General features: G+C 34.3%; 1 protein-coding gene across 3 annotated transcripts in view; it reads right to left on the minus strand.

Moving 5' to 3' along the window:
* Window positions 1-4,505: 4,505 nt before the first annotated feature.
* LOC113235579 (dual oxidase) overlaps window positions 4,506-21,448 on the minus strand; it is a 75,311-nt gene continuing 58,368 nt past the window's right edge. The window contains exons 4-29 of one of the 3 annotated variants that reach the window (XM_026471323.1): window positions 19,442-19,603; window positions 18,148-18,335; window positions 14,955-15,038; window positions 14,262-14,376; window positions 13,937-14,103; window positions 13,395-13,631; window positions 13,097-13,293; window positions 12,862-12,995; window positions 12,641-12,755; window positions 12,362-12,563; window positions 11,891-12,044; window positions 11,584-11,759; window positions 11,330-11,485; window positions 11,082-11,228; window positions 10,789-10,920; window positions 10,494-10,697; window positions 10,142-10,329; window positions 9,468-9,735; window positions 9,156-9,384; window positions 8,274-8,491; window positions 8,053-8,167; window positions 7,793-7,976; window positions 6,911-7,070; window positions 6,540-6,695; window positions 5,834-5,962; window positions 4,506-5,219 (exon numbers count right to left, since the gene is read on the minus strand). In XM_026471323.1, the coding sequence (XP_026327108.1) occupies window positions 5,091-5,219; window positions 5,834-5,962; window positions 6,540-6,695; window positions 6,911-7,070; window positions 7,793-7,976; window positions 8,053-8,167; window positions 8,274-8,491; window positions 9,156-9,384; window positions 9,468-9,735; window positions 10,142-10,329; window positions 10,494-10,697; window positions 10,789-10,920; window positions 11,082-11,228; window positions 11,330-11,485; window positions 11,584-11,759; window positions 11,891-12,044; window positions 12,362-12,563; window positions 12,641-12,755; window positions 12,862-12,995; window positions 13,097-13,293; window positions 13,395-13,631; window positions 13,937-14,103; window positions 14,262-14,376; window positions 14,955-15,038; window positions 18,148-18,335; window positions 19,442-19,603 (4,346 nt within the window). In that variant the 3' untranslated portion in view covers window positions 4,506-5,090. Of the gene's footprint in view, window positions 5,220-5,833; window positions 5,963-6,539; window positions 6,696-6,910; window positions 7,071-7,792; window positions 7,977-8,052; window positions 8,168-8,273; window positions 8,492-9,155; window positions 9,385-9,467; window positions 9,736-10,141; window positions 10,330-10,493; window positions 10,698-10,788; window positions 10,921-11,081; window positions 11,229-11,329; window positions 11,486-11,583; window positions 11,760-11,890; window positions 12,045-12,361; window positions 12,564-12,640; window positions 12,756-12,861; window positions 12,996-13,096; window positions 13,294-13,394; window positions 13,632-13,936; window positions 14,104-14,261; window positions 14,377-14,923; window positions 15,039-18,147; window positions 18,336-19,441; window positions 19,604-21,448 lie in introns of those variants that run through there. The other 2 variants (XM_026471324.1, XM_026471325.1) reach the window with 2 other exon arrangements.

A 21,448-nucleotide genomic window follows, 5' to 3' on the forward strand; every position in this document is an offset into this window, starting at 1 on the left:
CGGATCGAAGGAATTTTTTCTGAGTGTTCGCGATCTTTGTATTAATAGGAATAACTTTTGTTCAGTGACTTTTGGAAATTTGTGTATAATTTGGGTTGCATTATAACTCGGGTCGTCTACATTAAGAGTGGTTACACACGGCGACTTTTAGCGGCGTTGCAAACGCTCGTTCGTGAAACACGCGATTGCATCGCTACACTATCGATTTATAGGCGATGGCATCGATGCAAGCAATGGCGCGTTTGTATCAATATAGTTGCGCGCTTGCATCGCTGCTTAAAGTCGCCGTGTGTAACTGCTCTCAAACGTATGAACTTTATAATATATAAAATTCGAATTTAAAAAAGTTAAGGAACCTATTTGGTATTTATTGACATCGTGGTTGTGCATCGTAAGGTTTGGGATAATGTAAAGTAATAACTAATAAATAAACAATCGAAAAAACAGTTTAAGAGGTTGAAGTAAATCTGAACTCATTTCCATTAACCAATATTAAAAAAAATACGATATCGCCTCTTTGTGTAATAAGTACACACACTTATGCAAAAATGATAATTTCTCATTCGATGACTTTTCCATGCTTAAATAGGAGAGTTATATAATTTCACATAAACAATTTGTCCATGTACTTCGTATTACTTTTGGGGTTTTTATGTAATAAGAGCACTTTTGACGTGTAATCATTTATGTGGCTTTATTTATTATACCAGGGATATGATATAGTGATTAAACTCGTTTCTTAAAAACTATTTTTTTTAAATATTAAGTGACGGGACGAACAAGTCGTCCTCCTGATGGTAACCTACACGCCTATCCATAACAGTTGCAGTGCCACTCAGAGCTTTAAATCGCAGAGAATCTTTAAATAGAGGAGTGAGCCTTAGTACTTTACCATTAATACAAGTAGCAATCTTATTTATACGTACGAGTATGTCCCGCTCATCTTCGAAGTATGTTTTACGTGTCACCATGATGCAACTCTAAGTGCAGTAGTGCACCGACCCATCACGTACTCACGGTTATTCCGTACGTGTAATTGGATGCATTACTCGTGTACTTACTTTGTGTACGTACGCGTGAAACACCTAAATAGAGTCTTAATCTCGTATAATTGGCAGTAAACGGGAGGTTTGGTGGGGCCATTCGTCAAAGCCTGTAACTTTTTTAAAAATATGTCAAGTGACGGGATGAACAAGTCATGCGCCTGGTGGTAAGCGACACGTCTGTCCTTAATAGTTTAGTGCCGCTCAGAGTTTTAAATCGCAAAGATTTGAGGAGCATTGCCATTGCGCCCGTCACTTTGAGACATTAGTTAACAAGTTGTAACTTGTGCCTGTAATTTCAGCAGCATCCTTATCCTTCGAAATCGGAACGCAATAATGCTCACATTACAGCTTGACGACAGAAATAGGTAAGGTGGCAGACTCCCTCCGAGAAATTCTTTCACAAAGAGCTCTACTGCTGGTAAAAAGCTCTACTACCAATTAAGCATAGTTTCTGGAACAAGAGCATCACCAAGTGTAAATTTGCTGTAGTTTTTCTGCTCCTATGTATTTAAAGGTTAGTTAGTTAAAACATCAGCAATTAACACCTAAATTACGGTCCGTACTATTTCTTAACAGCTTCGCTATTAAGTGCTGTAGAGCTGGCAAATTCTCATGTATGAATAGAGTATATCTTCAACATCTTGGATGATTCTATCTCAATGACCAAGACCCTGTACTTTATTGATTAGGCCTTGATAGCAATCTTGAACCATAACTAAAATATTGAGTGACGTTTATTATAATAAGTGGAAGATTTGACAACTGTCGAAGGATGCGAATCTTTAATGTGCACTCCTGTGATATGTAAAATACAGTTGATTTTGAAACACGTGATTTTGTACGAGAGAAATAACTACATAAAATGATATATATATATATATTGTTTTCTAAAAAAAACTATGATGTATATCCAAAAAATATAAATACGTAAACGTAATAATTTGTTATAAAATATAAAAACGAATTGAAGTATGTTAAGGTTACGTCCTATAAAAACATTTTTACTTTTCTGTAGTAGTCCGTGGCTTCACAGTCCTTATAAAGACTTGACAATTAATTTTCTTAAATGAATTGCAATATCAAGAAATGATTGACAGATTAATGTGTAAATTTGAAATTTAATATAAAAGACTCAAGTGTAGGGTCAAGTACATAAAATTATGTTCCTATATTGTTGCAATCTATTGTTTGAAAAAGTTTAACAAGGTTTGTTTACTGAAAGAAACTCGTGTTGCAGTTTGGTGTTACATTATTATTAAGGCTTGTAGAAATAACATTTTATTTACTATGTTACATGACAGAGCAACGCCTAAATATAACTTAAAGAAACGATCATTCTCCACTTATATATATGTCCATTACCCTGGTAGACACCTCAAAATGTTCTTTGTTTGATGTTAATTCGAAACTTATTTTTTAATCGACTTAAAAAGAAGAGGTTCTCAATTCGACCGTATCTTTTTAACGTTAATTTTACATGATTACTCAGACATTTGTGAACTGATTTCAATGGTTCTTTATTATTGGAAAGGGTATTACTATAAGGGTAAATATTCTTCCTCTATGGGTGATAAATTGGGGGATGAATCCGTTTTATCGACTTTCCGATTTCAGAAAAACTTGGCAAATAGATGGAATTCCACAAACTATTGAGATCGGGGAGATTTTGTTTTATAAAAAAAAAGTTATTACTATTAATGAATCTATAGACGAATAGAAGATTACTCCGTATCTGATTCACTGTGTTGCAATGTGTACTAATTTGCACAAAATCGCGAGCACTGAATGTATGAATGCATGCACGGCCTTTATTATATGACGAATGATTTGCTTATGGAATATACAGATATGTAGAATAACAAGCAAATAATCGAGAGTTGGTACGATACATAAGCTCTACTAAACATTTCTCTTTCTATATATTATTATTGTTCTGGCAAGTTCACTATCTAGTTGTGTTACATCGAAACAGGGCGATTCCATTCATGATTTTGAAAAATTTTTATTGCGGGACAACACTGAAAAAAAACCTAGACAATAAAAGGTACAAATATTTACAAATAAGGTGAAAAGATTATTACTATCAAACTGTTTTTATAATTAATAACAATGGAAGTAAATTAATTTGCTACGCCGCGAACCCAGTGAAGGTTAAATTGTGCAAAATACCTGCGCTTGTATTAAATATTGTTTTCATGCAGTTAATTTTCCGACCCTCCCTCCGCATAAAATTAATAAAATAAATAACACACAGGTTGAGGATTTTTATTTTCGACAACTTATTATAGTTCTAAGAAGCCTGTACAGAAATGTAAGTTCTTCAAGTAATACAGCTCTATGTCCCCAAAGCAAGGCTGCTGGTACCTTTTTCTTATACGAGAAGCGAGCGAGGCGCAGACCATAAATAATCCAAGTACGGCGTAAGGTTAAGAACAATCGTGTGATGTTATTAAATATTAATTATTGCCGTTTACCACAACACCTTTGTCCGACGTCAAGGCTGATACATGTAATCCTTCTGTAAATATATTTTTCTACTCCCTCATAATCTATCAATTATAATTTCATAAACCATATCACAAAGGCGCTCTTTTTAATTCTGAATCAAAATTTTGTTGTCTACGGTACTCCATACTGAACTGAAAAAAATCACAGAACTATGCGTTCAAAAAATTTTCACTAATGAAAATATCTAATAAGACTCTACTCTAACGCTCTACTAGTCTACTACCTCTTGATTTGTTAAAATATAAGTGTTACTTGGCCAATCACGGATACTGCAATTCTATCTTTTTGGTTTTTGTTTTGTAGTGTTTGATGTTTCACTACATGGTTCAATTTACATCGTGGCGGAAGAGAATGTAAGCAATTTTTTGTAATTATAGCATAATGAGCTGTAATGTCAATTGTGTAATATACAAACTGTTACGATATAGATGAGAATTCTCGAGACTGCACGAGAATTCTCCAGTCGACCTGTTTCTGGTTCGTATCTAGTTAATATAAAGTTCATTATGCCATGATTACAAAAAGCTTAACGTCTCTCTTTTTTAGTTACGGATCTCTAAAAATATTAAATAATCGTAATTTCCTTACCGTCAATACAATAATTATTGTCAAGAAGCGCAGAGTAATTCCACGAGCTAAAGAGCCATTCTGTAGTCCGTGTCACAGCCGAATTGAGGAATCCATGGATTAAAAACAGATTGGACGTAGATCAAAATAACTCGGTATAGTTCTTCAATAGTATTTTTTCAAGAAATAAATACAATTAAAGTACAACGTTTTATTTTTACTTTAATAATTAGGATTTAAATTGCAATCAATTGTATAAAAATGGTAATATAAAATATAGATCTAAATTGGTCTTAGTAACTTAATATTTTTACATTATTTACAATACGAATTACATAGCACTATAGCATCTTTTGAAAATAATTACAATTAATATAATATTGCATTGAGTATTAAAATATTTTTCTAAAAATTTAAATATCATTATTTTGTACATAAAATGATTAGATATCAATAGTTTTTGTACTAAATCTCTAAATTGTGTCCGGATAATACAAAAATAGTTTTGTAAAAGCTAAAAATAAATAATTAGGAGTAGGTAACTAACTTGTGAAAAAAACTAAGCAAAATTTTTACTAAGATACAATGATGCGCCTTATCTAATAGCCTTTAGAATTCGTTTGGAATGTAAATGATTAAACTAAATATAAGTAGGTTGCTATTAATGTAATCCATTGAAAGAAACTCAAAGGAAGCTTACTTACAAAAATAAATTTTGAATATAATCATGATGCAACACAATGCTGGATAGGTATGTAACAAAAATATTTTTACCCCCAACAAATGAAACTAAAAATGTTTATGACCGTTGAAATAAGTAGGTAGCACTTGAAATTATACTATAACAGCATCAAACAATATCAAATGAACTAAACATATAAGCTTCGCAGAGCTTATGAGTTTCTTTTAAAATAAATTAAAATCACTAGATTTCATTTGTTTTGTGCACGAGAAGTTGCACATAGGAAGTTATCCGAAGTTCTCGAAATGATGTATGAAGTAGGGAAGCCGTCGTGTCCGGTTCACTTGCTCGCATGCTGACATTATGGACTTTGTCAGTGGTCGTGGACCGCACGAGAATACTCCGATTTTTGATACCTGTTACATGGAAGATATTAAGTTCAATAAACACTTAATTACAGTGAATAGCGACATATCTAGCCAGGGCTGGTAGTTGTAAAGGTGCCTAACTTTTGATTTTTTAACTTGACTTTTTTGTTTTTAGGGATAATGTTTTGAGTGTGTTTTAGACGTACAATTTTTTATCTTTTTAAGTAAACCAGTGGAATGCTGTTTTGAATTCTTTGATCAAAAATACTCCTTAAACGACACCACTAACGAATTCCCTGCCTGCGACTTTGTTTCCGAGCACATACAACCCGATTACTTTTAAGGTCCAAATAGACACCTTCTGAGCGATCTCGTTCCATCGTAAACCCTATTTTTGCTCCAGGGCTAGATAGTGATAAAGAGCAAATCCATTATACTTAAATAAATACGAAATGGTAGTTGCTTTACAAACCCCACAACTCCTCCTCCACAACTCATCATTAGTGAAACGGTAAATAAGGTTATTCAATCAGAATGATAATTAAAGGCTTTGAATAACATTATTATAGTCACGAAGAATAAAGTACTCTAGTAAAGGGTATAACGTTAATCGATGTGATGAAAGTAAAGTAAATCAGTGACAAGCAAATGAAATTACTTACATAGCTATGTTTCTTTTGAACGAATTTAAGGAAGGAGGACATGTCTGGTCGTCCAAAATGGTTTACCGCTTTCAACCCGGTGAACATTGAAGTGCGAGATAGGCGTTGGAAGTGATTCTCGCAGATATACTGAAATAAAATTTGATAGATCGTTTAAAAGCCAACTCTCAAAGAAATCAATAAAGATCCATGAGGTGAATAAATCCAGTGTTTTTTTTCCTTGTCCTAGTAATCCCTTCACATCATACCTGAATCTGAATCATTAATATTTGTGAAGTTAAAAATGGCACTAGGACCAACCACGAACTATTAGGAAATGAACAACTTCAACTACTTCCGAAAGTGTTTTTTATCATATCAAGTGACGGAACGAACAAGTCGTGCGGCTGGTGGTAAGCGACATGTCTGTACATAGTTGTTGTAGTGCTACATAGAGCTTTAAATCACTAAGATCTGAGGACCACTGCCACTGTGCCCGTCACCTTGCTTGAGACACAAGTTGACAAGTCCTATGTGCATGTAACACATGTAACTTCACCAGCACCCTTACCACTATTAGTAAACTTTTTTGTTAAGTTTTATTGTAATTCATTGTTGAATATTGCGTACAAAGATAACGAGATTTTTTATTCTTGAATGTATCTGGTCCGTATATGTTCTAATTATCTAGATTAAGAATTATTTTAATAATTATGGAATATATTACCAGCATAGTAGTTCTAAGATCGAACTTGTGGAAGAACTGTGTGATGAAGATGTGTATCTCAAGCACGTTGGTAACGTCTTTGCGCTCCACGTCGCGTAGCACGTCGATGAACCATTCGAAGTGCTTGTGCGAAGGACAGATCCATAGGAAGTATACCTGAGGAGTATGTGAAATTAATTTACAAAGCAGTTAATGTATTGATAAAAGTGTTACCTTGGTATCATAGAGAAAGAGCAAAGAATTTTTATGGAGGATCGTCAAAGGATTGAACAGTGTGTGTTACATTTGAGCAAACTTAGTTGATGTGAAATTGTAATATAACAAGTTTTAGAATCCAAATGCACAATGCGTTTACAACACATTGGTTTTACCTTTTTACATGCTACTCCAGAGTATCTGTTCGTGGAAGTGCCAAAGACCAGATCATTGAGAATGGAGGCATAAGGCGTGACGCCGATGCCGCCGCCCACCATCACAGCGACCTCGAACTTGTACCAGTCTTGGTTGCCGCCTCCGAATGGACCTTGTATTCTGAACATATTATAAAAATAAGTTTTTTTTTTAATTATGTTTCATTCTTTGTTTTATTAATTTTCATTCTTTCCTAAAATATCATATTTCGGATACTATAATTTCGATACGCTGTCGTATTACCACCTTGTGGATGACACAGAATATTTTTTGTTTAATTACATCAGTATAATAAAGAAATGAGCGACGAAAGGGAAAAAAATATAAGAGTAAAAGCAAAGAGAGATTGTTTTTCTTGATTCGCCTAACACATAATTGGTACGTCCTTCGGCCTACATAATGTGACACACATAAAATTACCAAAGACCGATAGTGGTATTTCACGCAACAAAGAGCGTAAACAAACACACAATGGTCTGAATTTCTAAAGCAAACTCGCTTTGAGCGTTGGCGTTACCCAAAGACGTGACTGGATGCCGTTTCTAGGTCTTATTTGCTTATGAAGTAATACTTACTCGTATTCTTGATATTTATGCAATGTATACATAACGACAATTTTTCTTCAAAGGCAAGGGTAGGGCAAACACGTATTATAAGGATTTCTTTCTTTAAGTCCCTAAAGGTATGCGCTTAGGCAATAAATGGCTGTCCAATGTCTTTTTCAACAAACTAAACACAAGATTCGTCGTATTGTAAATTAACTGATCGCTATGTATGAATAAGGTTATTTGAATATATTCTGTAGCGTATCTTTAATTCAGCTGTCATTTCGTCTTACTTACCTGATTCTAGGTTGATCCTCAGGGTTATAATTGCAAGGATCAAAATAGTTCCTCAACTTCCACGTCCAAGGACCTTGAGCTTTGATATGACATGAGAGGAAGTTTTCATGTGGGGCTGAAGTCAGAGTGAAGGAATGGAATTCTTCCTTTTTGAATGCTGTACATGCCAATCGCACCCATTGACCTATAATATAAAATTACGTCAGATGTGTACCTATCCTCGGGCGCGTTGTCACAATTTCAGTACCTCTGATCCTTACCTGATAAATATTTCAAGTTTGGTGGTCTGTAGAACTTGATTTTTATAACATCTGACGGTAACATTTCAGTTTCAAGAACGTCCAGAGCTAAGTATTTCGTGCGTAGAGATACGACCTGCAAAAAATTGTGCATTGTTAGAGAGATTATGTGTCTTGAACAGTATTTGAATATTCGGTAACAGATTATATGGCAATACTGAGATTCGACTTTTTTGCTTTACCTTGTCTAAAATATAAATAATAGCTGGTCCCATAAAGAATATCCAAAAACGAGGTGCTCCTGTAAGCCTAGCCAATCCATGAACTAGGCAAAGAGCATACAGAGCCACATGCAAAGAATGAGCACGCCAGAACCACGGATACGCACGCTTGCGTATTACTGGATGTGCAAATATGAAGATTATGCACATTATTATGAATAGCAGAACTCCACTTATACCTGAATCAAAGAAAATATGGTACAGTACAGTACAGTAATTTACACATCAATTACGTTTTTGATTACTCAAAGCCATAAACTTAGCTTGATCCTACATTTACGTGATGGTTGTATGTTTTTTTTATTGACTAAAATACAGAAAAAATCGTATTTACTAATTACAAGCTTCGCTCACAAAAGCCCTTCCGGTTTTATTTGCGGCAAAGGAGTTCAGTAAATGTAATTATATATACGTTACAAAATGTAAACTGAAGAACCTTTTATTGGAAAAATCCCTTTACTCAATAACAGAGTAAATTCAAAATACTATATAAACAATTATATTATTATATTTATTAATGAATTTGACATTCACCGTATTATTATACTTTAATTTATATTTATTAGTTATTAAGAATCCATATTGACATTTCCTGTATACAGTACACCTGACATTGTTACTTTAATTCATTTATTTATTAGTTTCATTAATTATCTTGATTTGTATCATATGTATGCTATTGTGAACTATGACTTACTATTATATAATTATTTATCATTATTTTGTAAACTGACGATGGCTTTTCGAAGAGTAGTATAAAATGGCATGTAATTGTATTTGCATGAAATTTGTAATGTTGACATAAATAAACTGAACCAAACTAAACTAAAATAACATACAAACCTGTGACAGTCTGGAATACCCAATATGTAATTCCTGGTTTGAAATCTGACGTAAAGTGGACTTCCTTTGTAAGACATCGTAAATTTTCTACAGGTTGTGTTGATACGTGGTAGAAATTCACCATGTGTCCGGCAGTGTGGAGAAGAGAGAAAAAAAGGGCTGTGCAAGCTACAATTTTGTGGAACTGAATGCTTGAATCGAGAGGAATGTATTGTTGTATACTGAATTCCTGAAAGCAGCATGTAAGTATAGTTTTTAATTACGAATTAACATATAAGTACCTCTACAAAGTACAAGAGGCATTAAACTCACTTTTAACTTTGTTAACAAGTTCCTAGACATTGTTAACAGTAGCAAACTGTAGCAGAACGATAGAGAAGCCGCTGATCCTCTAGTTATAGCAATGCCCACACCCATGATGTGTCTCAAATCTAAGTGCTCAGACATGAACGAATAGTGGGCAAATCTTTCCACAAACAAGCCAATAGTTACGACGTAAAAGACAAATAAGTAGAAGATGTTTTGTCTGTTCTCTTCCAAAAATGTTGTGAGGTAATCCCATTTTAAAAGGAGCCAATGCCTGAGAACAAAATTTAAAATGTAATTATAATTTATTTTATTTTTATTGAATATTTTACCACTTTAATATTCATTTATTTTCTGTTAAAATACTCTACTAGTTTGTTATTATTATTGATACAAAGACAGAAGAAAAACACAGAAAAATTCCTTCGATTCGACTGGTTTTGAACCAGCGTCTGTTGCCTTAACGCAGCTACAAATCTGCCAGCTGAGCTACATAAGAATGAAGCCTGCAAACTTTACGAACTTCTTTATGTGTTTTTGCGTATATTTGATTGGGATTAAACGAATAATGTTTCCGTAGTCCTGTGAGACCTCTGAGAACTTATGAAGAAATTAATTATAATTAAGTGGATTACTTAATGAAGTAAGTTTTAAAGCTCGAAGATTTCATTAAATTTTACCTTGATTGTTCCATGGAAGGTTCAATATGAAAACTTGTCATTCTTGCAACGTTAGTGGAAGTGTCTAAGAAGTTCTGTTTCGCACCCTTACAGTCAAGTCCAATAGCTACAAATTCTCCTTTGTATTCTTTCATCATCACTTTGAAATCCGAATATGTGAGATGGTCTTTATGTTGAAGCCCTGCGTCCTGAAAACAAAGTCAATGTATGAAATTTCTGTTTTTTTGTTCATCTTTTCTTTATACCTATAATTAGTAGTGTTACCGCTTTGCCACCTTGATTTTGTATTGACATTGTGTTGCAGATGCCACAATAATATTTGCATAATATTTAATTTAAAAAAAAAACTTACAGAAAACATTCCATCAATCAATTCCGTGACGTGTTCGTCTCTAAGACTTGTGGTTCTTGCAATTTCTACTAGCGATCTCAGCATTTCACTTAACTCTCCTTTGTCGATGACTCCATTTCTATCGTTATCACACATGTCGAAAATTATACGAAGTTTGTCTTCTGTTGCACCTCTAGAGAATAACACTACTGTGTCCAAAAATTCCTGTAACATTGGTTTAAAAACATGTATTGTTTTCCTGTTAGTGATATAAATTTTACCCATTAGTTTAGTTTTATTGTGATTTAAAGTTTACCTGAAAGGAAATTCTCCCATCGCTGTCTTTATCTACAATATTGAACATCTTTTTTACAAACACAGCATCAGCTTTCATCCCAAGTGCACTAGCAAATTCACTCTTCGATAGTGAGGTTCGCATTACGATGGACTGTAAACAAACAATCGTTAAATAATTGATTTTAGACCCATATATAGAGTTCGTTTAAAAAAAACAAATATTCGCAATTGACATCCGAAAAAGAAGTTTATTTCCGATAAAGACTTTTATGCTTTGTGTTTTTGGATTGTATTTTCACCGCTAAGACTTACCTCAGGGTCAGCATTTTCTGATCTTCTTCTTTTTTCGCCAGGAGCCAGTCCAAATGTAATAGCATAAGCTTCTCTGAAAAAATGCTCTAGTTTGCGTTGTCTTCTTTCTCGTGTTTCTGCTGTAGCCAAAATTTGTTCGCGATGACCCTATAAAAATAATTGTTAATAAACATTGATTTGTTGTTGTATACAATACCACACAGGAAATCCTAATAAAGAAGGTAGTTTAGAGTTAATTGCCTTGTTACCTGACTAAGATTGAGGGCTTTCTTATGTTGAGCAAGGAATGTATCCAGTTTAACAAGAAACTTGCGTCGTGACGCTACCGAATCCATTTCCAATACTAAATCATGTTCGCGAGGTACTCGAATAAGAACAAGAGGACGTTTGTTATGACGACCTTCCTGAAAACAACAACCATAGAACATTTTAGTCTTACAGCAGAACATAAGTTTAATGATTACTTCATGTGATTACTCATGTGAACTTTCTTGATAATTACCTGGCTTTCAAGAACCGTTAGCTGATCTGTGTGATCCAAAGGCACAGTCCGCAATTTATCTCCTTTGCGATCAGTGACGTTCAGAGCTGGTTCAGGTCCTAGCCTCAATTTCACTAGTCTCTTATGAGATGCATGCACCCATTCTCGACAGACCATTTTATCTACTGTTGATGATCCTGTAGAAAATATTCGTAAGTTCATGGGATTCTATATATTATTACAAAAGTATATAAAATAGTAATTATACGGTGTCATCACAAATCATTAGGTGTGAATATACATATCTATAGAAAAGATATTATTCTACCTTTGTATTGTGCATTTTTCAGATGTTCTTGTTGAATTTTGAGTTTTCTTCTTCTACTGTTCTGTAATTTTACTACTCCGTATCCAGCTCCAGCACACAAAATGGGAACAAAACCTAATATGAGGCATATGTAGATGTAGGCAAATTCGTTACCCTAAAAAAATATTCAAAACTTATTTATTACATATAATAATATTTAATTAAGTCTGCTGTGAAATTGGTGTTTTGTGAAACTAGCCACTATTTCCAGTTTGACTTAAAAATTCAAATTTGTTTGTTTTTAAGGCATGTTATTTCATTTTAAAAAACAGCTATTCATTTACATTTTTTGGATTTGATTTTTCATATAATAATATTACATCTGCAACTATAGACGCTAAGATATCTTTGGTCATTTTTGAATATGAGTGTCTATACTAAAGTCCGCAATACTAACGAAAATTTCAACAAATTTTTTTTGTCTGAACGCACCTCAAAATAATCATATCCTTTCAAATATTTGCAAGGAGGCAACTTAGAGGCATTGAGTTGGTAAGGTTGTGGGCACGGATCTCCAGCACTCCAGTGAAAGACATCGCGTTGTATATCGTTCGGCCCTACAGCTGTACTGTTTACGATTATGTCCCAAAGTGTAATGCGACGGAGCTCTTCGATTTCGTCAGGTGTAAAAATTCTGAATACCATAAATACATTTATGAATTAATTTCGTTTTGACATTGTTTATATAGAAGGTATTAAAGCTGTACGTACCCATTTTTATAATTTTCGTACCAGAATCTGTCCGCATCTCGTATTCTTGTAAATTGATCTATTATTATGGCTCTGAATAGTTCTCCTGGATGTCCAGTTGATTCTAACATACCACCTGAAAGAAATATGAAGATTAAAAGTAGATTCATTTTTCTATTGAATGTTGTAGGTAGACGAAGAACATATGTTATTTAGTATTTTAAAACTTGGTACAAACTTACCGATGTAAACATCAATGTTATCAAGTCTACCGTCGTAAGCCTGAATCAGTTTTTGTAATAAGTCTGGGTTCTTCTCAAAAAGATTAGGATTGATTTCATTGAAGGTCTTAATTTTTGGAAGACCGAAGTATTCTCTAGAAGATTTAAAAGTATGTTAGGTAAATAGAACTAGTAGGTTTATGTAAATGACGTTTTCTTTAGGAAAGTAGGATAGTAGGAACAAAATTGACAATACCTAGCAGTGTTATAATCAGGAAGACCATTATCTCTTCCTCTCATAATGTTTAAAGCTCCAAGATCTCTTCTCGAAAATTCCATAGGGCCAAACAAATTGTCTCGAACATCAGAGCAAAGTAGCGCGTCTTCGCGTTCAGCGAGTTGGGAGGACATGCCCATGAGGACTTCTTCAATAGGCACTTGTGACATAACATCCTGGAAATTTTTGGATAGTGTTAGTGAGTATGTTAAACTGAAAAGTTAAGTTAAAATAAAATGCCACCTCAAGTTGTCATTCCCAAACACATTATACTTACATTACCATCCCACCAAGTTTGACACAATCTTATAGCATCATGACCTCCTGGAGCTCTTCCGTATCGGCAGTTCCTATCTCTTAATAGAATAGCTGGTGGGACAAGAGTATGACCAAATCTGAACGCAGCAACAGCGAAAGCGTGTGTCACTCCTGGAGCCACTTCAGCTTTGTATCCTTGGTATGGTTGTAATGGAACTCCAAGAAAGGATGGAACGTACTCGTAAAGTATGATGTTCTGAAAATATATGGACATGGAATAAGATAGAATCTCAGGGTCGTATTCTAGAACTCTACTCAATGCTCAAGTCAGGATTTGAGTATGGTTTAAAGCACTCGAAATCACACTCAAGTCCCTGCCTTCATTTCCAGTGCTTGTGTTTCCAGTGCAATCCTGACTTGAGCATTGAGTAGAGTTCTAGAATACAACCCTAAGACTTGTAAGGCAAGATTTAATTAGATGTTGAGATGGCCTCCTCTTGCGTGCCGAAGATCATGCCTGAGAGAGCGAAGTATGGTCGTTAAACTATTGTCGTTACTCACTTGTAAACTGGCAATGACAATTCGTCTGGCTCGCTGAAATAGTTGTTCGTCACTCCAGTCTGGATGCTGACGGTGTACGCGCTCTGCTACTACGTTATGCCATCGTAGGAGCAGGATACCAAATGTCACCATCGCTGGATTTTGGTTTGTTCTTGGGTCTCCCAATACTGTAACATAAGGTAAAGATGTTTGTTTCAATTGCACTTTCAATCAATTATGTTCTCCCACGTCTCAAAATGTTGTCTTTAACTTATGTATAGGATAGCACATGTGTTAAATTTTCATTTACAATCAAATATTAACAAATAACAGTTGTGTATCTTACAGAAAAGTCTTTCAGGGCTCAGCATTCTCATGTAGTGCGGCACTGGGTTGTTGAATAAAGGCACTCGCTTTGTGTTGCGAAGAGGCATGCCTCCTTCACTAGCCAAGCTTCCATTCTGTAAACGTTTAATAACTTTGTAAGTTTCTTTAATTTTATTTTGTTGCATACTAAGCAAAGAGTTAAGAGGCAGAAATTGTAATCTGCCCTTCTTATCATAACTAACATAATGATATTTTTAGCGAAACTTAGGTATTAATTTCTAATCGATGTTTTAATATCTTATTTAGTTTTATCTTAAGCAAAATCATCGTAACTTTCATTGTTTTAAAAAACTTTAGGTGCCAATATCCCGAAAGTTACCGAAATGCAAGGGCGTTAGTCATGACAAGGAGGGCAGTAAGAGAGTGTTAATTATACCCGTTGTTAAAGAAAAAGGTTATTGGGGAGCATCTATTTATTATGAAAATTATTGATAATATATTATGAAGAAATTTATAAACATGTCAAGTAAAAAAAAGTAATATTTTTAAAGGCGACTTTTATTTCCATGAAATAATTGCGTTATAGTAAAAGCTTGTATCACTGACTTAGGATATTTATCATTTTAAAAAGAGATGATATACGTATAGTGTGAAGCTAGTACGTATGGAGTGTTAATGTACGTAAAGAGGCAGGCGTGGCTGCAGGTGGCACCTGAAATGACCTCATTGCATTCACCCACGCCTCGCTCGTGCTGTAAACGAAGCTGCCGTCGATCCATGATGTCATTTGGTTTATCTGAAAATTAATAAAATGTAAATGGAATAAAATATTTAAAATAGGACTGACCCCATTTTTCCTAAATAACTTTTGTGATACAACTATTTTAAACTAGGTCAATTAGCACTTGTTCTTGAGATTTTCCAACAAAGTTTCTTTTTTGTGAATATCTAGAAGTTGCAGATCAAAACTTGTTAATATTCTTAAGCAGAAAAGAGATATCAATTATATTTTCGAAGTAAGCGCAGTTAAGTGCTTTAATATGTACACACGTAGCGTAACACAAATTAGATTTTATTGATATTCATAAAAAAGCCGTAGTAGCCTGTCAGGCAGAGGCCGTGAGTCCGAATTCGGGCTCGCATCTCTGTGTATCTTGAAATTCATGTGCGAAATTTAATTTAAAATTTGCGATGAGTTTTTCGGTGAAGGGAAACATTGTGACGAAACTTGCATGTCGAATAAGGTTCACAATACTCGGAAAAGGTGTTGGTCCAAGATGGCGGATTATGGCCTAAATTCTTGTGCAAGAAATTTGTACCCAGCAGTTGGACGTTTAAATGGGTTAATGATGGTATATTAATAACGACACATTTTGTAAAATAATATTCTATGTGGGCAAGTGTTCCTTGAATTTCTTTTATTTATAATGCATTTATTTATTATAAAATTATAACAAATATTTGTGGAGATTATTTGATTCTAATTGCGCTCCATTTAGAAATATAAATATGCAGGTGATTATAGATTGCTATAAATTATGAACGTAATTAGTTAATTTTAAATATGAGACACAACTACACAAGATAGATAAAAAAATGTACAGCAATTAATCGGATTAGATATGCTAAGGTGGGGGTTCAATTAGAATTCCATATCATTCCAACTCCATCGTTTGACCGTAATAGGCACCGGCAAAGCGAATCTGGGTTTATAGCATCGGCCTTCGGATGACTTCGACAATCGACAGTTTGCTATATACCGTACCATCAAGTAATGACTGTATACACGGCTCTATTAAATTTACTTTCAAATATAATATAAAGTAATAACATTTTCTTTTTAAGAAACCTGTGCAAGAAGTGTGTTTTACATGTATTTTTGCAATTTCAATTATGTAGTAAATATGTATTTGCAATCATTTTTATTTGATTACACTGTTTTGATGCTTCACGTCATTATTTTTTGTGATACTCTATTGAATGATGGTAAAGAATTGAAGAAGAGCTTTTTGTGAGTCCGTGTCATTTTCCTGCCTTTGCACACGATTCGGCTCATACCAATGACAACCTCCTTGGTCGAGTGGCTTACATAACGGTTTTCGTGCTGTCACCATACCTGAGGTCCCAAGTTCGACCCTCTGCCTGGTTAATGTAGAAAACTAACTTTTCTATATTGTCTCGTGTGTGGGTGTTTGTCATAGCCTCGTTGTTTCCGATTTCCATAACACAAGTGCTCTAGTTACTTACTTTGGGATCAAAGCAACGTATGTGATGTAGTCTAATATTTATTATTTATTTAGACTGCGTAATGAATGTAAATATAAATTGTTATTGCTTAAATTCTGTAATTGCTTTAGAGAGGTGATGAATTTTAATTAGCTTTTTTATGCTACCAAATGACGGGACGAGCAAGACGTGCACCTCGCGGTAAGCGACACGTCTGTCCATAACATTGCAGTGCCACTCAGAGCTTTAATAGCAAAGATCAGTGCCTCTATCACGAGTTTACTGCGTCGCTAGCGACTGCGTAAATCACTTCACAATTTCGTATGGTAATTTATACAGTGCTGCTAGCGGTTACAAGAAGAAACAACGTTTTGTATACAAACATTTTACACGTTCGCTGGCGATAACTGTTACTGTAATCTCATGGTAGAGGCACTGAGCGACACTGCCTGTGCGTCCGTCATCCGAGACATGAATTGACAAGTCCCATGTATTATTAATAAATCCTTATCTTATGAGTACCGAGCTCATCAAAGTACAGGAAAAATTTTACGTTAATAAAATCGTAAAGGTCTTTCAGAATAAATTTTAATTGATTCAAATGATGCTCAACTAACATTTTCCTGGAAGGGAATCGAAGCAAATTTTTGTCATTATAACCTAATGATGATGATGACCTTAATACCAATTGGGTCGCGTACCAGGTCGCATATCTTTCGGAGAATACTAGCACAGTCTCGGAAATTGTCGTAGCCTCCGTATCGTACTAGATTGTACGTTAAACAATTGACATCAAGTTCATTATGGTATTTACAATTTTTAAAATAGGTTGTGCCTTAAACATTATTATATTAACTTTTACATTATAAGCTAATGAAACTATTTTTTCATTCAACCGTGACCATGTAAAAGCGTAGAAATAGGGCACGAAACGATGGTTTGTTTGAAAACACGAATATAAGCTGGAAAAATAGTTTCATTTCCTACAATCGCGAAAATCTAAGAACTCGATTTTAAACTGTAGATAAAAAATTTAGGAAATTAAGTACAGTGTATAAAGATATAGTAAAAGCGTAGAAATATTTGTTAAATTATAGTTTATGTAGGTTACCTTATCTGTAGGGTTATTTTTGAATAACATAAAACCTCCTATATGGCATACAACCGAATATTGGATGCGAAATACGAGTACGCCCAGTCTATTATCGTGCATCGCGTATCACAAGTATGTTCTAATATTCTAAAAACTTTGATGATATGTCTAGATAAAAACCTTATTGAAGTGATTTTATTTGTAAGTTGAATGAACAGACTGTATTTTTAACCGATTTCAAAAAGGAGTAGGTACTCATTTCAACTGTATTTTCCTTTTTTCGTTGTATGTTACGCGATTACTCCTACATTTGTGAACGGATTTCGATGATTCTTTTTTTTGTTGGAAAGGATTCAAATTTTGAAGAAAACATTCCACTTCAAGGGTTCTTCTTAAGGGTGGTAAGTTAGGGGATGAGTCCGGTTTATTAGATTTCATTCACTTTCCGTTAAACGATTTCAATAAAACTTGGAAAATTTTGAGGTCGGTTTTGTTCAAAATTTTAAAAAGATTTGGAACTGTAATATGAAGAAATATCGATTTTTCAGCAAGAAGTACGAATTTGAAACGAAAATTAAATATTCACCTGTTCCCTAGGACTATTCGGACTCTGCCCTGTAGCTCTATCATAAGCGGCTCTCAGGAATGGCATGTACTTGGCTCCCTGGCAATCAGGATCGTACATATGATCACACTTATCCACCGGAATGCGATGATGCTCGATGGGGCAACCGGATTCTGAAGCCATCACTATCTCACCAGTTACCACTTGTCCTGTGTGTTAAAACGTAGACATTATAAAATGTGGCTGAATTGATGCAATACAATTATTTCAATCTACGTCTGAGATTGAATCATTTCACTTTCAATCATTTCGAAGAAGTATAGAATTTGTTAACATACACTTCTATGGGCTTGAATTTTTATACTGATTCAAATATATCAATGGTAATATGATCGGTGATTTGTAGAAAGGTCGAAAGCGCTATTTCGAAGTTTTTTCAGGGGAGCATGTTTTAGGTTTTATCGACTGCTTTAAATATTTACGTTCTGCTTTAAAATTCTATTTTGATTTTAATCAAGTTTAAGTTTTAAAATTGAATTTAAAATAGGACGCAAGTATTTTCAAACAATCGTGAAAAATTAAAACATACTCTCCTGAAATATTTTTCGAAATTGCGCTTTCGCCTTTTCTACAAAAGACCAACTACCTATATGTACAATACCTACTATAGAAGTTTTCAAGTAGACTAATCATAGTTAAGTTTTAATAAAATCACCCCTCATGGAAGAATGGCATAAGTGGAGTTATGTCAAACATGTTTATTGCTCCATTAGATACAGAAAAATATAACCCACATCTTCTCCAATTCTTGTAATTCTATAGACTCATATTGTAGATAGAGTTACAAGAATTGGAGAGGATGTGGTTTATATTTTTCTGTATCTAATGAAGCAATGAACGTTTTTGATGTAACTCCACTTATGCCATTCTTCCATGAGAGGCGAGGGATGATATGAATAGTTAAATTTGACAGTTGTTTAATGCTAAATCTTGACAAGTTCACACAGGTGGCGCTACGGCAAAAATGCCGTTCGAACAAAAGATCCACAACAAGCACATTGAGAAGTTCGTAAGATGTACTGACTCGAACCGTAGTTCATTTGGTAAGAGTGGTAACCACATTGAGGCAATAGACACTGGTTATATTGCAGTCGGGTCGAAGAAATTTTTCTTTCAGTTTGGTCGATCTTTGTATCAATAAATAATAACAAACTATATAACAAATAGAATATCACCGTAGTATAAACACTGATATTCAATAGAAAAAAGTTGTATTATTAAGTTTTTTCACAATAGGTGCAGGTACAGTACTTACCAAAGAAAGCCAACAACGCGGTGCGATTGGCAAGCGAAGGTAGCCCATCTTGACCCCGCATGAACAGTTTGGATAGAGTGCGGGCACCTGGTCTGTCAGCTCCCGCCATCATGTAAACACCGTCGGCGTACGCGGCGGGTGACTTGCGCGTCAGTCGACTACCTGGAAAGACACAACTTTGTTGTAGAAATTTTAAAATAAGTATATAAAACATCTACAAACTAAGTTTGGCATACATATCCTCTCATTACGTGAAATAATTTTAACCTCCAAAGACTCCGTGTACATCTAAATGTACATAATATGTGAACTGATTCAGATCCAGACAATATTATTCCTATGATTAAGTAAACGCCCAGTGTAGGGGAAGTGGCATGAAAGAGCCCAGCTTTTGAAAGAGTCGCTTGTAATATTTCGGTAGTTTCAGATCGAGTTTTGCACGACTTGTTATTTTTAAATGGCGACACTAATTCTGCGTCACCCATAAACATTTGACAGTTGGTCGAAACCAATAAACTAATAAAAATACAATTATAGGAACATCTGTAGTCAGCGAAGGTAGCTAAAGGTACCACTCTGAGTGAAGAAATAAATATCTCACAGATGGCGCTACGCCAAAAAAGTTATTAAAAACCAAAAACAAAGATCTGCAAGAAGCACGTGGAAAAAATCGTAAGATCCGCTGGTTCGTTCCGTGACTTAATTGGCAGAGCATCTGACACGGATTGCCTGAGGGTGGTAATCGAATGAATTTTTGTAATTGTTCGATCTTTGTTATTAATAATTATGACAAATAGAGGAATAATTTCACAAAAAAATTATTGAATATCACGGTAGTAAAACATCGTGACATTCAATAAACTTAAACGAAATATTTCAAACTTTTTGTTATACAAAACTAAAGAACGTGTAAAGCAACCATTATTAAAATACTTGATCGTTCATAAAATGTAATAAATAAAAAAGCATCAACTAGGGTTTACGAACTTTATAAGAACGCAAATTGAACCAATGTATTAATAGGAACTTAAAATAAGTGAATAAAAAAAAAATATTTTATTTATTAATTGAGCATTGGCAATAAAAATATTTATTCCACTTAATTTTTTATTTTCAAATATAATAAATAAAAAGTAAAAGAACCGGAAAGTCTTTTGAAAAAACGATACGTTATTGACTAAAGTCCCGCCAACTGTGCCACTGTGTATATTATTTTTTAATATTAGACAATATCACTTACGTTGTTCTGATTACCGAATTATCTGACCAAAGAAAGCAGCTGTTTTATCTAAATTGGAAACAATGACGGTACCACAAACACCCAGGCTAGAGACAATATAAAAAAGTTAGTTTTTCTACATTGACCCGCCGGATCGAACTCAAGACCTCCGTTTTTTGTTTATGAATACCAAGTAACGAGACGAACAACTCATGCGCCTGACGGGATGGTGACTTGTCTATAACAGTTGCAGTGTCGCTCAAAGCTTTAAATCGCAAAGATCAGAGGGGCACTGCACTGCACCTCTCACCCTGAGACATGATATTCCACAAGGAGCTCTACTGCTGCTAAAATATGACCACCTCAAAGATGGCGACACCATGAAAACCGGTGTGCAAGCCACTCCACAATGGAGGTCGTTTGTAATAAATAATTAAAATGTATTTAATTTTCAATTTATTGCAGTGCACTAAAATTTTAATAAAACATTGGTTGTTGTGAAAAAAATGTTGGTTTTAATATGGACCAAAACTTATTTACTCTGTGTGGCAATAGCAAGGTGGTTCTCGTAAACTTAATTATAAAAATAATATTGGAGCAGTTTCAGTGGAAAGTTGTTTCTCATAACTTATTACATCTGGAGATTATTGCATGTTTCACATATTTGGACGTACCTACTTTAAAAATGCATCGTGTGTAAAGAATATATCACTGTAATTCAAATACGGATGATAATTCGTAGCTAAAAGCAATTATACTTCAGGCTAAAATAATTTTTAATACAGTAT

Source organism: Hyposmocoma kahamanoa, unplaced genomic scaffold, assembly GCF_003589595.1.
Source record: "Hyposmocoma kahamanoa isolate Upper Pololo Valley unplaced genomic scaffold, ASM358959v1 88, whole genome shotgun sequence".
Lineage (NCBI taxonomy): Eukaryota > Metazoa > Arthropoda > Insecta > Lepidoptera > Cosmopterigidae > Hyposmocoma > Hyposmocoma kahamanoa.